This window comes from Manis pentadactyla, chromosome 9 (assembly GCF_030020395.1).
Source record: "Manis pentadactyla isolate mManPen7 chromosome 9, mManPen7.hap1, whole genome shotgun sequence".
NCBI lineage: Eukaryota > Metazoa > Chordata > Mammalia > Pholidota > Manidae > Manis > Manis pentadactyla.
Window position 1 is genome coordinate 126,762,560 of NC_080027.1, and position 19,992 is coordinate 126,782,551.

Genomic DNA, 19,992 nt, shown 5'->3' on the forward strand with positions numbered 1-19,992 from the left:
CTGTGCTGAGCCTGTGATTGGCAAGCGTGTATTCACTGCAGCAGAGCAAAGTTAATACTTGTTAAAAGTAACTGAAAACTCTAAGGACAAAAAACAAGGATTGACAGGGTTGGGTGGGGACAGGAGCTGACCGCCGAGGAGCACAGGAGGACATGGGGAGGTGATAAATTGTTCAGCATCTGACTGTACACGAGAGGGTGTCAATTTTAGGGAATCTCCACTGTACCTTAACAACAAGAACTAGTGCACAGCAGTTTCGGGATGCCTGGTGTAATTTCATGACACCCAAATGAAAAACACAGAACTGAAGAACAGACGTCTATGCAGTCGGGGGGATGTTCAGCAGAACCAAAGAACTGGTCACAACATAGGCAGGTATCACCAAATAAAAGTGGATTCATCCTGTGGACAGTCAACAAGCAGAAGGCTTACATAACAGATTCCTTAGCTGATCATAGATGTGCATGCAGTCACACGTGGACAGTAAATAAGACTAGCATGACACACACCTCAACACCATCAAACGAGAGCCTCTGTTTCAGGCCCACCTGGACGAAATCAAAGAAGCCGATGTTTGACACTTGCAGACACCGGGGAATCGTCAAGTCAAACCTGCTGGTTCCCACGACCTCTCCAAATTCACAAAGACAGAGGGAAGCGTTCACACTCATGTCTGGTGGGTAAAAAGCCAGTTCTCTCATTACCTTGTAAGCCTACGTGGAGCAGATTTATCTTAGTCAGGTACCTTTTTGATGAGCAGACACAGTAATAGATGTTTTAAATTGCCTTGAGAGACAAACACTTCTCCCCTCTTGACTGGAAATCACTTTAAAGTTAGTTTCCTGCATATCCTCTTAGTCCAGGAATAACCATCTTGCATCCAGAGAAATAAAAATACAGGTAAGGGAAGAGCTGGGTATAACTCTAGGATGCCACCCGAGATGGGAGGGTGCTAGAATCAGACTCCCGATCCTGAACCCCACTTCTCAGGCAGAGACAAAGAGTCAGGACGGCAGGTCAACATGGGGAGACTGTGATGAGGGTTCCTCCATGCCCCCCACACAGAGAAGGGCTAAGTTGCTAAAGAATATAATTTAAAACTGGGGCAGAGCCGGTGAATCTCAGTCTATAGACCTGCACTGTTTGGGGGAGGCAAACTAAGGTTTGGGAAAAGGGATCTAGAATTTTAAAAGTAAATAAATGAAGCTCTGCTCCAAAAGCTTCTATAGCAGACCAGAAAAAAAGGGTACTTACCCCCACCCCCAGCCCCTCACTTCAGATACAAACTGCACTTGGAAACTGGCTTCCACATGGCTGAATTCCTCTGGCACAAACTCTCTGAGTCTCTGAGGCCTGTTTTCCACAGAAATGCTAGTTATGGGTTTCAGTCAGGATTAATTTAGGTTTTTTTTTTGTTATTCCTACATGTATCAGAATCATTCATCGAGGGGAGCTTCTTACATATCCATTCCCAGAATCCTCTTAAAGACGCCTGGTCTCATTAGAAGATCAAACAGATCCTCCAGATTCATTAGCTGTTCAACAAAGTGGGAATTGTTTTCTCTCTGCTCTTGTGTTTGTGAGATATTTGAGACACAGAGGAGGAAAAATAACCTAAAGAAAATGTACGATCCTCTTAACTCACAAAGACAGCTCTTTTAGCATAAGAGGCGGCCTTGAATTTGCTTGATCCCCAAAAGCAAATGGAAAACATCAAGAGTATAGATACTGTAAGACAGATGCGGTTTAAAGATTAGAAGGTGCAAGGAATGTAAGATACTTCCTAATATTTTATAATTAGTGGCTCCTCTGTCACCTGGTTACAATCCTACATTCTCTTCCAGCCTCTCTTCACAAACATACACGAGAAGTACTCCATGCTTAGCATGCTCAGCTCAAATGCACACGGGATATAACCGTGGGTTTAGCTATTTTAACTGCTGAGCACAACCCCTATGTTGTCGCAGAACCCGATTCTCCCAGCGAGTAAACTACATGCAGAAGACTGAGCCCTCAAGCAGAAGGAGAGCCAGACACTCTCTGCAGGCTCAGAAGTGCTTGCTGGTAGAGCCACAATTCCCCAGTGGCCTGGAAGAACTACTGTAGCTTTCCAATGTGACTCCCTCACTCCTGGGGGGGCTGTCTGGGCTCAGAGAAAATCTCATTATTAGTGATTAAGTAATTGTACGGTAGTGATGGACTTCAGATAACCCAAAGATATGCTCTAGCTTCACTAGCAAAGGCCTGTGTTTTTGGAGTCAAAGGTTACCCTATTCGTGAGTGCGTGCTGGGTGGTGGGGAGGGGATCATGCACAAGTACTGCCCCTTTGAACCTCAGTCTCCCATTCTCAGCTCTGCTGTTCGGGAGCTGTATCATCTTGGAAAAGTCTCATTTCCACTCCTGCCTCAGTTTCTTCATATGAAGGAAGAAGAGGAGGGTTAAATATCTCCATGATCTCTTCTGGATCTGGAAAATCTATGAGTTCTAGACAAGGGGTATCTTTTGATGCACATGTGCTTTTTTAGTAAGCTACTAGTTGCAGCGTTTATTTTGTCTTTCTCATCATTGTGGTGGAGATTATAATTGGCCCTCCCTTACAGGTGTATAGAAAAATAAGACAGCTGCTTATTTGTGTCTTCTATCCCCTTCTCCCTGATCATCTTCCAGCTCTCAGAGTGCATTGCTTTGTTTTGTTTTGCTTTTGTTGTTAATGTGCTATTTTACAAGCTGCAGGTTTGGGAGCTGTCATTTCCTCTTTTTTTCATTTCAGTATTTTGAATAGGAACTAGAGTTATCTTTTTTGCACCTCGGCGACATAATAGAAAAACTAAACAACTTATTTCCTCTGGCTCTTCTGTTCCTGTGAGTTGTAAACAAATGACATCTTGTGTCCTCTCCGCTTACACACGGTAGAGAGCATACCTTGACCTGGGAGAATGAGCATGGGGGCATTTGCAAAATTGCCTTGTTATCCTATTACTCCCCAGGAACGAATACGCGGCCTTCCATTGCAGTGATCTGCCCTCTAAGTAATTCTCTCAAATGGGTAATTTGCTGTCAAGTTATCAAGAAATAGACAAATGTTTAATGGGGAGCATTTATCTTCCCCAATAGTATTAAAAAATAACTTTTGCAGGAAGGCAGGGCAGGGACTGGACTGCAGGCTACAGGGATGTCTCGGAGGCCACGTCAGGAGGAGGAAGCCCTTTTCAGGAGTTTTCTTAGTGATGGCAAGTTGGCAACGTGTAGCGCATGGCCCACAAAACCTTCCCTAGAATCATGTTTCTGTACTGCAGGTCATGCCTCATTAGTGAGTCATGAAATCATTTTTGTGGGTGATGACCAGAAATTTAAAAAACATGAAATAAACTGGCCTAAAGAAGAACAGAACAGAAAGTATCGAGTGCATGGCATGGGGAACGTCATGTGCTATCAACTGAAACTTTGCATGTGTGTGTGACTATGTTCGGTACACCAAGTTCCCATGTAAAATGTATCTCTGACTGCAGGTCACAGTTAAAAAATTCTAAAGCCCCTGGCCTGGAGAAAACACTGCAACCCACTTTTTTCAACGTTGGCTTCAAACGACTTGCTCAGTTTTTGGACAAAGGAAATTCATAAATAAATAAAAGGGAAAAGGAATTCTGCCAAATTCAAATAGTCTCACACACACACACACACACACACACACACACACACACATCAACTCTATATTTAAACTATCTCTACATTATTCCAAATTCTCCTTCTCCTGGGAAAAATACTTCAAGTGAATGGCACCTCTGAATGTAAGTCAGACTGCAGTGGGTCACGTTTGTCTCTTTCCTGGGGGTGCCCCCCACCCCTGGTGGGTGCTCCCCCTTTTGTATGTCCTTTCCCTTTCCTTTTTCAAAGCATATTCTCATGAAGACTGATGAATGCAATAAGCAACAGTAGAAATGACTGCTAATGCTTTAAACATGCCCTGTTTCTAAGGGTATTTATTTTTTTAGCCAAATATTAGAAAGAATCTCATAGAATTTAGCTACAGGGGGAGGAAGAGAGATTTGGAGAGAGAGTTGTTCCCCTAACACTCTGAAAGGAGTCCTTCTGTGGCTGTTTACATTCACTTCAGAGCATTTCCTTTCTTACATGTAAATAATTTGCACCATTTCTTTCCCCGGCAATTTGTGAAGTACAACCTCAGCAGTCTCTATTTTTTAAAACTGATATTTATGGAACTGTCTTGCCATAAAATCTTTCAAAGGAACAATCTCTCTTCCTCAACTCTGTATTCATTTTATACAAAACTTACTGTCTGGCAATTTTTAGGTCCTCAACTAGCAGAGGTCAGTGACCGATTATATAATTACACCACTCTAACACACGGACGAGTTTCCCAGGGTGCAGCTAGTCGGAGTCCAAGTGCGTGCTCTTTTCTTGCATATGAGACAGTACTATGCAAAGTTTCCACACGCTTGTCATGAAAAAATAAGTAACAATTTTAAAACAGCCCTGGCTTACTGAGCAGAGTACTAGATGCTTTGCCCACGGGGTCTCATTCATGCATTCCTTGCAAAACCTCCTCAGTGGAACTGCGATTACCTCTCTCAGTCCCCATCCCCACCAATGACCACCACGTGGACATTTCACAGGGGAGAAACTACGGCCCGCAGATTGACAGCCTGTCCACCGTCAGGAAGCAGGTGAGATACAATCCACGCTGAACCCAGCTGCCTGCAAAGGCCTGCCTTCCTTGCTTTCACATTTCCTAACCGTCCAGCCGGATCTAAAATTACCATTTTCATTTTCAAATACCTTACCTGTTCTCTTAAGGACAAAGTTGTGACTGTAAGAACACCAGGAAAAATTTTGTTTGTGTTTTGAATGAAAACCGCCCCAATTATCAGAGTGTTTATATCCTCAGAAAATATCTGGCCCGACCGTGACAAATGAATGCATTCCTCGCCCTGGGCGGCCACATCCCTCCAGCCCAGGCACCTTGTGAGGCAGCAGTAAGCGACAGGAGAGTCCAGGGCCGGACCTGTCAGCAGTGTCAGGTATTCTACAGACTTCATTTCAGATACCATATTTTGTTTCCATTTACAAGTCAGTGCTTGAAGACTGCGGTGAAAAGCACAATTTTCCATTTCTGTGTGGCTCCCGTATTCCCTGGGCCGTCTGCACAAATGACTTTGAACAGTAACCCTTTAAATTAAGTCTGCTTTGTACTGTCCTCTTCTCAGAAATTTTTGAATCTCCTCCAAAAGTCCTAGGTGATCAGAAGCCTCGGATATTCATCAGCCATACCTCCCCCAATACAAGAAATTCATTTTGTAAGAGGTACTACTTCCATATCAAATCCAGGATTCAGTTTTGTTTTTAAAACAGAGAATGAAACCAAATGTGGTTTGCTGGCTACTCTGAGATCCCAAACTTCTCTGTAACTTTCCTGTATTAATTCAGTCTTAAGTTTCAGGAAATAAAATAATTATGTAGTTAAACGGAGATCCTTATACAAACAAGTACTGTGTTTACAATGTACCGATTCATTAAACTCAACGCCCCACATGGACGAGAACTAAAACCCGAGCCGAGACCACTAAGCTCCCCGTCCTGTGACATTCGGCAGCATCCTTTCGGAATCTGCTCCGAAAACAAAGGCTTCACCGACCTAACGTCGAGGTAAACAGGCAGTAAATACCTACTTGATACTACTAACTAGTGGTATCACCTTTGGGGTCTGGACACAACAAAACATCGGCATTGTTTGCTTTAAAATTGGCACCATTACAAGAGAGCTCTTGGTGGTCTTTTAAGCTGTTTCACACCAATTTAAATTTTCTAGCCATAAACCCTCGAGTTAAAGGGAGGAGGAAAAGACATTTTGCTAGTGAGAAAAAGAAGTAATTTCCCTTCATTTCACACTAAATGCCATGCCCCCCAAATTAAGAGCTCCATGAAATCCATGAAATAAAAGCCCCATAAAGTTAAGCTGCTACAGTCCCGAAGCCAAGGTCATAAAACTCTTCTACTGTGTTTATCATACAGGGAAGAAAAACCAGGAAAAACTGTGTTCTCAGAACCAAGACGAGTTAACTAGGAACAGAGCCGGGCCTCCCTCGAGTGGGGCAGTAACAGCCGTAAGAGCAGAGGACGTACCTTGAGCTCCCGGAAGAAGATGCTACTTCTGGCCCACTCCACGATGGAGAAGAGGGTCTGGTCAGCCATCTTGCACATGAGCCCGAAGGTGCTCAGCTTCTCGTGCTTGCTCCGGTTGGCCTGCTCCTGCTGGAGGTAGGCCATGATTTTGGCCTGGACTTGAGGCCCGTCCGGCTCGCACTTGAGCAGTTCCAGGATCAGCTGGGGGATGCTCGCCGGGGAGCCGGTCTGGTAGCTGTCCATGTAGGAGTAGCCCAGGACCGACTCCGGGGAGCTGGTGTATGGGTCGGGGTACTCCGACTTGATGGCCCGGCTAGGGAAGTGGCCATAGGTTTGGTAGCCCTGCAGGCTGCCTGGAGGCGGCATCGCCATGCTGATGGGCGACGTTACAAAGGGACTTCTGTCGTAGTCCGTGGGAGGCAAGGCAGCGTGGTTCAGAGGTAGGCCTTTGTTGGCAGAGTGGATGTTCTGAATCGCCGAGGAGATGGCTAGCTCGGAGGGCATCGCCTGGATCACCTGCGACACGGCCTCCAGCTTGAGCCCGTTGGCCCGGATGAGGGCTTTTTTCTGTTGCTTCAGAGCTCTGTCTCTCTTGTACATCGGCCCGAACTTGTTCCTTCCTCCGCGCATGCGGTCGGCCCTCACCGCTGTCGGGGACAAAAAGGACGTCAGGGTATAAGTGAGATGCAAACTATTAGCATTTTCCACATCTCCGGATACTTGTAATTTCATGTCAAAAATTGACCAGAAGTGCTATGTGTGTGCTTGTTTTCATTACAATAGCCCACAAAGATTCCAAAAAAAAAAAAAAAAAGAAAAAGAAAAGAAAGCCACGTCTTCTTTATTTATGAATTCTTTCCTCCAAGTGTGTTTGTCATCAAAAAAGTATTTCGGATTCGTCGGGACATAGTAACCCTTTGGAGGACTGAAGAGATTTCATCCTGTTCGCTACACACGGGGGACACGACCCATTACTAAGAAAGAGCATCATTTCCTATTATGCCGGTTACCTGGGACTCTTGGCAGAACCCAGACTGCGGAGAGGAACCACAAAAAATCAAAGAACCCGTTTCTGGATCAAACTGTGATCATTTTCCCTGTGAATATCTTCCTCCCTCAAAGCCATTTTGGTTGACTTGCCGCCAAAGGTTTGGGTACATGCTTTTCTTGGAAAAAATCATTTTCACCTGAGTTTGAGGAACCCATCTCAGTCACGCATCAGTTACTGGTTTTGATTTAAGCAGAAGTGGACCTAACTGAAGACTGATTTCAGAAGCTGTCCTGACAGTCCCCTATCACAATGCTGTGTAGGGTCGGGGCATGTCTATGAAGTCAGCAAGCAGTCCCCTCGCAGTGGCCAATGGCGACTGGACAGAAACCAGCAACCTCTTGACTGCTTGTGACATGTCGAAATTGCTGGAGGTTAAGTTTTTGAGCCTCTTATCTTAGGATTAGTATAGCATTAAAGATTTATTGTGAATGCTAGGTACCCAGAATACTGCAAAATAAAGAGTTTTTCATCTGAATTATAATTAACTAAATATTCAATTGTGTCATACCACTGTTAAGAAGCAAGTAGTGACTTACAGTTAAGAAAGCATACTTTTTAAGATAACTGCAACCTTCTCCTTTTGCTAAAAAAAGTTAGCATCATGTGAAATTACACTTAATTTTTAACATTTTCTCCTCTGAGTGTCATAACTATAGCAAGCACCTACCACAGTATTTTGCTGTTTGGAAAACAATAAAGTGATCAGTAATAAAGAAATCTGTTAAGTATGGATCACACCTTTTCCCAATCTCTTCTTAAAAGCAATAGTGATTTACAAGTTCTTATCATAATCCAAGTGGCTAATTCTATTGGGAAGGAATCTGTTAGGAATGCAGCAGATTTATTTGAAAATTTTTAAAGTATTTCATTCAAGTCTAGAGTGCCATGGAACAGAAAAGCTCCAACAAAAACTAGCCTGTGCCTCATTGATCCAATAAAATGCCCTCTTGAATCTGGCACCTATCAGTGATATGTATCCCTTCTTATTATTTTATTAGCAGTATATGTAATCTGTGGAAAGTCAGTGGTAAGTCAGAGGCTGAAAACCAGCAACAACCCCTAAGAGTCCCTGAACTACAAGTTATTTACAGCAGTCACATATTAACCTTACTGCCTGTCAATCTGTACATTTTAAGTACAGGTTCTGCTCTTTCAACATAAAGTTTAATTGTGACTTTTGAGGAACCTTCTCTTGTTCTTTTCAGACCAGTGCTACTGATTCAATAGTTCATTATTTTTCATGTTTCCTGCTTCTCAAATTTTATTTTGCAGACGCCATCATTAGCCAAAAAAAAAGTGCTTTCCCACACTATCACAGTTGATAACTCTACATCTGTACATGAGAAAGATTTTTTAATAATCAAAGCCTTTCACTCTAACTTAGGAATCGTGAAATTAATTCTAATAATTACAATAAGCATACCTTTTCAAAAGACTGATTCCATTTAAAATTAAACATTACTGGGGCATCCTGATTTGAAAACTTGAAAGATTTTTTTTTCCTATTTTTGCACATTACTTTCATTTGTTCTCAGCTGAATCACTGTAGTCTTATTTTTCATCTAACCTGACCTTTTTGTTATCAAATGTATCTGCTCCCTAACAAACAAACAAGGTGGAAAGGGGAAACTGAGTATAAAATTTTTTTCCTAGTAGATTGCACCAGTGTTTAAATGAGACTCAGAGTATCCTGCTGACAAAACATAAAAAGATCTTACATTATTGTCAGTAGTTTTAAGACTAGAAAATGTTACCATGTTATAAGTACAATGCTGTTTCAAATCCTAGGTCTTTCCAGAGTTTTAACAGGCAGTAGTCTTTAGAAGAACCTTACCTTCTAGCTTCATTCCAACACTTAGACATTTTTGAAACCGACAGTAAGGACAGCGCTTTCTCTGTGTTTTGTCAATTTGGCAGTTCTGGTTTTCTATACATGTGTACCTTTTATTATTTTGGACTGTTCGCTTAAAAAATCCCTATAAGACAGAGAAAATAGTGAGACATAAATCTAACACCCGTCTCTTCCATTGTTTCATTTTAAGGAAATCAACAGTAAATCTTTTCATTGCTCCATTTCAGCCTTTACGTGGTTCTGTGGTTTGTTACACATTTTAACAAGATCAACCCTCCTCAATAGTGCCAGGTCAGACTGGAGATTTTTCTGTCATCAGAATTATATTCCTGAAGAATGACATCAAATCTTGGGGAGATCTGGCCACACACCATTTCATCTCAGCAGTGAGAAAAAAATTACCTTCTGCATTGACCATTCATTTTTTTAAAATTTGTTTTCCTATTTACCTTCATGCTGCAGATAAGGTACTCATGGAGACCTGTGTTGTTTTTCAGTAGTTTGATACAGTTTCAGAGAGAAACTGTTGTAAACTATCAGTGGAAAAACTGAACAGCAAAACACCTCAGGCCTTTTTACAAATGCCAACACTACATAGTTAAAAGGGAAAGGATTTAAAGAATAAAAAGGAGAAATATTCATAATTCTACTGGAATACATTCAAGTTGGAGAACTCTGGGGAAAAAAAGGTGAAACTGATAGAAAAGGAAAGCATATAGAGCAGAAAGCTGAATTTCAGCAGAATGGATCCTGTCCTTGTATTTCACACAAAAGAATTAATCACAAATAATAACAGCTTAACCAGGATGGTATATTCTTTATGTTTACCTTACTAGCCATAAAGTGAAATAATCTTACTTTGTTATAGAGAATGAAGGTCTTTTCCTGGCAGTGGCATAAATAGTTGTGCTGAGATTTCTACTTTAAAAAATGTTGAAAATACCAAGTATCAGATTGACTGGGGGTATATAAGTAGCTGAGACAAATCCTGAATGGATAGTTGATAATATTAGTAACAATACTAATACAGTCTCATGTTAAAATTTCTTGCATTTAAATTTTAATAGTACTTTTCTAATTCTAATAGTACTAAATACTAATAGTACCTTTCTCATGTTAAAATTTCTTGCATTTAAATAGGTCATATACTATTATTTATGGAAACTTTATGAACTAAGACCTGGTTTCTTATTCTTTATGGTATAAAGTTTTAAAAAAACCTTAAAAATAATTTTGGAATATATCAGGATGAAATCACACAGTTGAGAATTTAGACTTTTATATCTATGGATAAAAAATGCTGAGACTTGTAGCACAGAACACTCTGAACCTAAAAAATATTTGGGAAATACTCTGTCATGGTCCCTTCTCAAGAACAACGATGCTTTAAATATATGTAAGTCAAGCAAAACCAATATTTAGGACTGTTGGAAATAAAAGTCTTCCCACAGCTACGTCACTTTACTCCAGTAAAATATTTTAAAGCAGAAGACTGGCAAAGTTTTTTAAACAGCATAAATTTCTTTGCCTCTTGAATTAAATCAAGCACGTATTTCTAAGAATCATCTCCCTCTGACTCTTTCTCTTATGTTTGAGTCTAAAAAAGACAGCCCAAATTTAGCTTTAAAAAATAGTCCAATGGTTTATTTGGATTCTAAACATTGTATTTCTCAGATAGCAAAGTGTAAAGCCAACCTTGCAGCTTTCACAGGTGAGGAGCCCATAGTGGTACCCAGATACTTTATCTCCACACACGGGACAGAGCTCTTCCAGATCTTCATCGTAGGAGTAATTCACCATTTTAAACTGAGACACTGAAATGAGAAATGTATGCACATGCCCAATTAATTTACTAGGTTAAGGGTGAATCCTGCAGTGAAAATCATTTTAGTGATTGGCGGGCAAATATCACTGGGCAAAATATAAAAGCAAAATCGTTTTTACCCAGGGGTACTGAAGACAACTATTTTTACACAGTGAAAGTAAAACATCGTTTGGTACCAATGAGCATGCATTTCCTATTTTTTAAATTTAAAAATAATTCCAACTTCTTAAAAAAAACTTTTTTTTAACTGACCACTGTTGAACACAAATCAAACTTTGTCACATAGAAGCATGAGTTAAATAACTTGATAATTTGGAACTTCTTTTAAACCTCCTCATGGGAAGTTCCAAAATGTCACAAGCGCACGCGACAATCCCACTGTAAGTGCTCCAGGACACCCCGCTTGGGAGACCACCACGACCATTTGCAAATAGTTGACCGTCAACTAAAGACCCAGAACCCTGCTTCTCAGCAGCCGCCCCACTTTGACAGCTGTGTTAGATTAATCGAAACTCTCAGTTCCGTATTGATAGGACTCCTGTCCTGCATACTTCCACCGCCTGTGAAAATAAAGGGAGAAAGGAGGGGCGTCCGGACGGAAAAAAAAAGGGGCGAGAGAGGGGGAAAGACACACAGGAGGCTTTGGTTTCGTCCCATAGTGTGTTTAAGTCCTGTAATGAACTTCACGTTTCCCATCATCACTGCAAAATACGAACACCCCGAGATCGCCCTGCTACAGTCAGACGGAATCGGGGCGCTGCGCGCTCGCCGAGGGATCGGGTCACCGCTTCGGGGGACGCAGCCCGGGCAGGCGTCCGCGGCCGAGGACGGCGGCCAAGCGCCCCGGATGATACCTGATTGACCCCCGGGCCCGCGTCCACGCGTGGTGAAACCGGGGCCGCGGCGCCTCCTGCGGGACCCGGGCGCGCACTCGCCTCCGGCCCGGCCCGACCCTTGCTCGGCTGCAGGCACACGGACCCCGCCGAGTTTGTTTTAAGTTAATCAGTGGCCGTTTGCAGGGGGCAGGGCGGGACGAAGTTTCCTCTGATTTGTTTACCAAAAAGGAAAGAAAGAGCCCCCGGCCCACCCCATCCCCGAAGTTCCCGGCCACTTCGGATAGGGACTTGAGTTTTTGTTTTGTTTTTCTTTTTCTTTAAATAAACTTTTTCTCTAAGGATTCTGCAGCCCCCCGAGACGGTCGCGGGGAGGGGCGGGCGCTGGGCTCCGGACAACACAGGGGAAGGATGCCGAGCGCAGCCCGGCCTGCGGCCCGGCCCCGGGTTTGGGAACCTGGGGGCCCGGGGGCGCCGACGGAGGGCTCGCAAGTTCGTTTACAGCCCCGTCTCTGTTAAAAGTCGCTACCAGGGTTGAGACATGTTTTAGGGACAGAAAAAAGGCTCCTTTCCCAAGTGTATTCTCTTCCTCTCCCATTCCCCTCCCCCACAAAGTTAACCTGGCACCTAGGGGGCACGGAAAGGCAGCCGTTTACAGGGGGCCTCGGTGCCCACCTCGGGGATCCGACGCTGAAGGGGCCGGGGTTGGGTGTGAGGGCCCTCCTGGAAAACTCCAAGACAGGCCGTGCGGGCAGACAGACGCCGCCGGGCATCTGTCGGTCTCCCGGGTGCTGGAGCCCAGGCGGGCGTTTGGAGGGCCGACCCCGGGGGGCAGAGAGTCCCCGTCTTGAGAAAGGCGCCGGCACGGTGGGGCCTTGGGGACCTCGGCTGCGGGACACGGGCGGAGACGCGGGGCCGGAACTCAGGAGTCGGCCTCTTGGTGGGCGCCAGGGGGTCCCTGCCGGAGGCCAGAGCAGGCGTGGGGTGGCGTCCCCGTCCCCAGCGGCTCCTCTCTAGGGGCGGGCCGCGCGGTCTGGCGGAAATCGAGCCCGGGCGCTTCCACGTTGCTCTCGAACCCGAGGCTGAGCGAGCGGCCGCCGGCGCTTCCAGGGCCCTGGGCACAAGGGCGCGCGGAGAGCCCCTCCCGAACTTTGCAGAAGCAGCATTACAGTGGCTTTTCCCTCTCGCTCTCCCCCACCCCAAACCCCTTATTCTCGCCTCCCCAACTTCTGCCTCTACCCCCCTGGGCTACTTTCCTCGACTCCCTCATTAATGCGCGCGCAGGAACGAGAAAGCAGGAACTTCCCTTTGCACCACGAATCGCGCCAGCCCCACAGGCGCCCGGGGGTCCCCGATCCCCTCTCGGCGCCGCGGGAATGCCTCGGGGTCGACGCGGCTCTCCCCAGGTCCAGCCCCTCACCCACCAGCTCGTCTAGGGCGCCGCCGTCCCCAGGATCGCGGGGGGATCCTGCCCCCGGGCACCACGCCGCCTTCCCGCTACCGCGCTTCCCAGCGCCGCGGGCGACGTCAGGCGGCCCACCCCGCGCCCCGACCGCGAACTTCGCTCTCAACACCGCCCCGGCCCTTTCAAGTCCGCCCGGGAACGGCAGGAAGCCCCGGGGATCACAGGCCCGCCGGCCCGCACGTCCTGCGCGCTGGAAGGGGCGAGGATGGAGGGGCGCCGCGGACTTTTCCTCGCATTGTTCTTCCCGGAGCAACTGCGGGAAACTTAAGGGCCGAGTCCAGCCAGACCTGGAGCCGGTATTTGGGAATGCGGCGAAAATACAGCCAACGGGATTGCCTTTTTCTGTTGTTCGCAACCAAACGAACAGGACTTCCACATCCCCAGTTCTCGCACTGCGGAGGCGGCTCTGGGTGAAGCCGCGACCCCCGCCCCCGGCCCGCTCGGCGGCCCCGCGCAGACGATGGGGTTGCGGGAACTCTGTGGTTTTCTTCAGTTCTGCCTGCAATTCTGAAGTTGTCCCAATTCAAGCCGGCTGCGGCTGTCCCCCCCCCCAGCAATTCTGGGGTGCCACCTGCATTCTAACCTTGGACAAGGCTTCCCGGAGTCGCCTTGTCTCTCTGTAAGGAGACTGTCCCGGGCAGAGCGTTTTTCCTCCACTCAAGAGCATGGGTTCAGATTCCCTCCGATACCAGGGAATGAGAACCTGCGCGGGTTTCCGGCGAAACATTCCATTTCTTAGAATGACCTTGTTACTTATTCTAAGTTACCTTCAGTCCGAAGATGCCCACCTCGGGCTGTCATAGAGCTCGAAGCGAATTAATTAGAAGCGGCCAATTAAGCACGGCTCGGAAAACCTCCGCCCCGCATTGTTCCGGAGCCATAAACTTTTCCGCCTGCCCCGGGGGAGGGGCCCGAGCCGCCGGCTGCCCCGGCCCCCGGCTGCGGGCGCCCGCCGTTCCCCCCAGCGCCGCCGGCGCCGCCTTACCTTGCATGTTCTCGGGCATCCGCCCCTGCTCCCCATGCGATCGCGCCGAGCCCAGGGCTTCCGTCTCCGCTTTGGGCAGCATGGCCCGGCGGCTGCGGGCGGCGGCAGGGGGTCCGCGTCCGTCCGGAAGCCCAGCACCTGGACACGGGCGGCACAGATTCAACGCCGGCGGGAGGAAGGGGCGCCCAGGGCGCCCGCTCACCCACCCGCTCGCAGGCGCGGAGCCTCCGCCGCCTCCGGGGCTGCCGGTCCGGACCCCGGAGCCCCGTCCAGCGTCGCAGCTCCGGAGCCGTCCCCGAGCTGCGGGGAGGAGACAGCGGCGACGAGACGAGGCGAGGCTGCGTCCGGCGACCCGGGTCGCCTCGGCGAAGGCGCAGGCGGCGGCGAGGGCGCAGCTGCCCGGGGCGCGGATCCGTGTGCAGCCGAGTCCGGGCGGGCGGCGGGGCGGCCGCGGAGCTGCGGCTGCCGCCCTCCCTCCTCCGCCTGCGGCTGCGGATCGGCCAGGGTCTCCCCGCCCCTTCCCCGGCCTCCGCTGCCCCGCGTGCGCGGCTGCAAGTGCGGAGTTGGGAAGTTCCACCTCCCTCGGCGGCCTGGCCCACCCCCCTCCGCGCGTCCCAGAGCGGCCGCTTCCAGCCCGAGGGGGCCGGGCCGGGAAGGAAGGGGGGACGGCGAGGCGCGCGGGGCAGGTAAGTGCGGCCGGACTGCGATGCGCGCAGATGAGTGAACGCGGACGCGGGCTCCGGACTCGGGTCGGACCGGCCGCCAGCCAATGAGGACGAGGCGCCCGCCGCAGCCCCGGGGCCGGCCCCAACCTCCCCACCCCGCCCAGCCCCCTCCCACCCCACCCCGGCCCGGGGCGGGGGACGTCCGCGCCGCGGGTCTTACAGCGAGTGCGAGGCGACCTCTGTCTGAGCGCCGCGGCGGCGGCTGGGGAAGCCAGGCGGCGATTTCCGCGAGCCGAGGGGAAGGCAGACAGGGAGGGGCGGGCGTGGGGCTGCCCCGCGCGTGTGTCGGGCGAGGGGCTGGAGGGGGAGCTAAACACCCATTCCGACAACCTAAAGGAGAGATGTTCCCAAAAGGGGCTGGCCTGCGCGCACGGGTCTCCGGCTAAGCCTCCCTGGGCGCTCAGTCCGCGGAGAGGCCCCGCCGCGGGCCCCGGGCGCCCTGGACCGGACGAGCGCCCCGGCTCCCTGGCCCGTCGAGGGGACCGCCGCGCAGCCGAGAGGTCACTCACTAGCCGGAAATTTGAGGAAAGCTCCTCCCGTTTCCCCCCTCGTCCCCAGTTCCCTGCTCACTTGCTGCGGCCCCCGCCCTCCCTCTCCCCACCCCCCACCCCCTGCAGCTCCACGCTACCGCGGCGGCACGCTTCCTAAACTATAGTGAACCGTGTTTCCGTATAGAAAACAAGCATCAGCCTGGGCTTTACTTTCTCAGTCTGGTGTGTCTTCGGTGGGACGACCCACAAGAGGCCCAGAGGCTCAGCCCTTTTAAAAGTTCTAAAGAACCATCTGCTGGGCAAGCTCTTCAACCACCCACCCCACCGCATCGTCAAGAAAGTTTTTCAGATCTCATCCCAACGAGATGAAAAACATTTTTTCCTAGACTCCTGACTGCTGAAATGCCTCATACTCAGGGTCTGCTGGGAGACGGGGTAATTATCAGAGTCCACCCACAAGGGGGTGAATTTGAATTTCAAAAGATCTGAATTTATGTTATTTGAGTGGCCTAGAGATCACACACAAGCTGCCCAGTCCGGTATTTGATGAATGGAAAAATACTCCAATCACTGCCCTGCGTAAACCGCACTTCATAGGAAATGGGTTGTTCATCGCCCACTCAGGCCTTTAAGATACTGTTGGCTCTCTAAACTGTCATTTTGCTCCTCAGTATATATTCTAAGTTACTTACATTTCAGTTTTAGTAGATCATCAGGTTTCATGAAAACATTTAAACTTGGGGTGGGGGAGGGAGCCGCCCATTACTTTGTGAGGTGGAGTGGGGCTGAAGCTGCCAATCAGTGACCCTTAAGAGGTTCAGATTTCCATGATGGCATCAAGTCATTGTCAATCTGTTTTCAGTATTACTAGTTCTTTTAAATATGACTGTGAATTAAGAATCTATACTTACATAGCCCTGAAAGGGAGTTAAGTCTCAGGGCCCCCCGCATCAGGGCTTGCAAAGTCTGCCTGTGGATTCAGGTGAGCTTTGAACATCAGTTTTTTACAAAACCTTAGAAACAACTTCCTCTCCCTGCAAAGAGCTTATGGGGGCACTTACATTGCACCTTCCCAAACACCAGTTCTGGGGACTCCAGCCTCCCCAGAGGGGGAGCTCCCAGCCCTCGGTGCGGGAGGGAAGGTCCTCTGGCTGAAAGCTGGAGGAGGTTAGGAGAATTGAAAGGAGTAGAAAGAGAGTCTGACAGGACAGTCAGCTGTAGTGTGGCAGGAACCCAGACTTGAGGCTGAGCCTGATCTCACGAAGGGGACGTGCTCACGTATTAACCCAGCGTCAGCCCAGAAGGGGACTTGCTTGGGCCACACGAGTGGCTCCTCCGTCCAGAACATCCTGCCCTCCCTTCACACCCCTCCAACACCAGGAGCGATGGTGACAGAGGGCCAGCTGGCATTCATTTATCTCCCCACAGGGCGGGGGGAGAATAGGGGCTAAGGAAAAGGTTTAAAAAATCTTCCCTTAAGAAAATCCGCCGTCGTAGCAGAGAGGAAAGGCCCAAGGCCTTTTCACCTTATTTTGAAGCTCTAGTCCAGGCTGACCACTCTGCTTACTTAGCAGCGATCTGAGGGCACCAAAGACTCAGGAGACCTCAAGGAGAGAACACTTTTCTGAGAACCAAAGGAACCCAGCGGTCCAGGCCTCCGGTCCTTGAAGGGAAGGGCTCCCTAAGGCCAGTCTCCACCCAATCCCCTCGGGGACGTGGAAACCTGTCCTCGATAGACGACGGGGTCAATCTTGCACTGGAGTTGCTCTCAAAGAACCGAGGGCACTCTCACCTTTTCCCGAGTCATTCCGCAAGGGCTTTAGGGGAGCAAAGGGGTCCCCGAACCGGGGAGCAGGCGCAGAGGGTGGGCAGCGGTTCCAGGACTCCGACGCGGCTCTCATCACTGCCCTCCAAGCGCGCCCCTCCCCACCCTCTCAACTCTCACTCTGCCCCCTTGACGTGTCAATTCCTCTGGACAGGAGGCCCCACCGGAGCCGGGGAACCGCTAGCCCTGTTGTGTGGGATCGGCCCAGGCTACCCCCAGAATATCCTCTTGGAAGGAGAGCTGGGGCGGAGCCTCGGCTGGGTTACCTGGGGAAAGGCCTAGGCTGCCGAGGCCGCAGGGTGAGTTGGGCTGAGAGTAGGGGAACAGGGCCTGCGTGGTCCAAACGCCGGCGGTGGTCTGGGTTGATTGACAGATAAACCGACCGGCTCGGAAGGACAAAGCCCCCGCACGGGCAGAACCATCCATCCTCGGCGGGGACACCTTTCCTGTGCCACTCTGCCTCAGCGGAGGCACACGCAGCCCGGCTGCGGGACGTTGCACCTGTGGCAGAGACCACAGCCCGGAGCCCGGGAGCCCGCGGAGATGCCTCTGGCTGTAGCGACCGTGCGCATTCTCAATTTCTGCGCTGCACTCCTGCCAACTTCTGGCAGACTCCTCTCCCCACTTGCCCCACGCTTCTTCCCGACGAGACCGGTCTCAGCTCGTCCTTTCGGGTCTGACTCTGTCTTAAGGCGTTGATTGACGGTTGCAATTACGAAGGATGATGGCTCGGGGAGGCTCCCGCAGCCTTGATGAGCCCGAGAAGCGCAGCCCTGGCATATTTTACCCAGGCTCCGCGCTACGGGGCCGTGCGCCCCCCTCACCCTGCGGGCTGCAGCTGCGGAGTCTCGCGCTCCCCACCCGCGAGGACGGAGCCGCTTCGCCCTCTCCCCACCTCCAGCTTCCCGGGGGTCAGCGCCGCCTTGCAGAGCGCGCCGGGAGCAGCCTGCCCTTGACCTGACCTGAGACGTGTTGGTCGGCCCCGCGCGCTCCTCGCGTGCAGGCTGCAAAGGGACCCCAAGTCGGGACTGGTTCGGGTTCATGGGCTCGGCAAACACAGTTCCCGAGGACGACTACCTCTCCGCGCGCCTACCTGGGAGTCGCCTCGCACGAAACTTGCAAATCTGCATCCTTGGAAACAATTCCTAACGCCTCCTTCCCTCCTACTTTTCAGTGTTTTTAAGAACCCAGCATTACTCTGCTTGTAGTACGTGTCTACTTTCAGCCCGAGGACTCGTAGGGTTTTCCCCCACACCCCCAGTCTCCACGCCTAGGCCGGGATAGCCCGAGGGCAAAGAAAAGCAAATGTACCCGCCAGCTGAAGCTCTACCTTCCAGCCCCTCCCACGCGAAAAGCCCATCAGAAGTCATTTTTGCCTTTCTCTGCAAATTAGGTTTAGTAGGAACTCCTGGGTTCAGCTCGCGAGCTCTGGGGCCTCCGCCCCCGCCTGCGGGCTGGTCCGCGGGCGAAGCACTTTAACAAGAGAGGGGTTACGCTTCGGGACAGACGTCTGCATTACCGGGGAACGGCAGTTCAGCCGACGTTTTGGAAAAATGAACGAATAGGTGAGAAGTCGTGACTCATTAAAAAAAAGCCTTTTCTGCTGCATGTGGACGTTAACTCTTTAAGACATCATCAACAGGCTAGTGCGCGAAAGACCCTGCTGCCCCGGAAGGGCAGCCCGCAGACGCATCTCACTGCGTCGAGGCCCGGCCTTCCTGGGGAGGGAAGTGCCAGGTGAAGCAATTGTCTCGGTAATCCGGGCTCCTCCCCCGCTCCCAAACGGCCTCCCGCCCCTGCCCTGAAGGAAAGGTGAGGTTTTGGGTTTGGATTGTCAGAATCTGCAGCTTTCGGTAAAAAGGCTACGGCTGTAGAACTTTTGGACTTCATTTTCCGTGGGGCTCTTTGCCGCACCCCAGGGGTCCAGGCGCGCCGCGCTGCCCTTTCAGGCTGGTTCCCTTCCGAGTGGGCTGGGAGGTCCGGTCTTGAGAGAGGAGCTGGCAGGGGAGATCATCTTGGGTCTTGGGTAGGTGGTCCAGTCTAATCTCCCTCTTCCTCTGTAATTGAAATGGAGATGTGAGGCAGCCCCAGCTCCGAGCGGAGGGACTCCACTCCTGGACCCACCTGGGACAGCCCCGAACGCCGAGTGACGTTCTCGGGGACGCTCCTGGCGCCGGCAGGCCACCAAGCGCTCAGTGGAACCAGCCGATTTGCACGGCGGGTCCACTCCCCGGGCCCCCTCCCCCTCCTCGCCCTGAACCGGGATCCAGGCTGCCTTTCAAGCGCTTCCGGCCAGACTGGAAGTTTCCTGCGGGGAGGGTCACGTGCCGCCCGCCTTCGGGATCCCCGCGCTTCTGCAGCGCTTGGATGTACCAGGAAAGCCCCCCCAGCCCTACGGGCTGCTGGTTCTCAAATCCAGGAGCGCCGGGTGGAGTGGTGGGCGTCTTGCAAGTTGGGTCCATCTTGTGCGGCAAAGAAAGTGGGAATTACCGTGGTATCGCCACCTTCGGGCTTAGGGTGCAGAAGCAGGGAAAACGTTCGGGTCCCGGAGGCGACTCACATCGCGGGCAGGCTGTTGGCTGGCCTCCAACCTAAAGGCAACTTCTGCGATTGAGGGCTAGTGGCCAGCATTCGCTGAGACTTGGGTCAAATTCATTTGCTTTTCCCCAGGGTTTCTTGTGTGGAACCTGAAAGTTGCTTCTGAGACTTGGTGGCAGGTCCCGACTGATTTTCTTTACAATCCTTTGTGCCCGCTGGGGAAGGCGGCGCATGGCGGGGCAGAGGCTGTGGACGTTCAG

The 19,992-nt window shown here is 50.5% G+C and overlaps 1 protein-coding gene across 6 annotated transcripts in view; it reads right to left on the minus strand.

The window, feature by feature from the left end:
- Positions 1–19,992, minus strand: part of NR5A2 (nuclear receptor subfamily 5 group A member 2) — a 118,085-nt gene that overhangs the window by 93,128 nt on the left and 4,965 nt on the right. Inside the window, exons 1-5 of one of the 6 annotated variants that reach the window (XM_036909456.2) lie at positions 15,039–15,433; positions 14,154–14,291; positions 10,741–10,859; positions 9,028–9,169; positions 6,143–6,789 (exon numbers count right to left, since the gene is read on the minus strand). In XM_036909456.2, coding sequence (XP_036765351.2) covers positions 6,143–6,789; positions 9,028–9,169; positions 10,741–10,859; positions 14,154–14,235 — 990 coding nt within the window. In that variant the 5' untranslated portion in view covers positions 14,236–14,291; positions 15,039–15,433. Of the gene's footprint in view, positions 1–6,142; positions 6,790–9,027; positions 9,170–10,740; positions 10,860–13,935; positions 13,957–14,153; positions 14,976–15,038; positions 15,434–19,992 lie in introns of those variants that run through there. The other 5 variants (XM_036909452.2, XM_036909454.2, XM_057508148.1 and 2 more) reach the window with 5 other exon arrangements.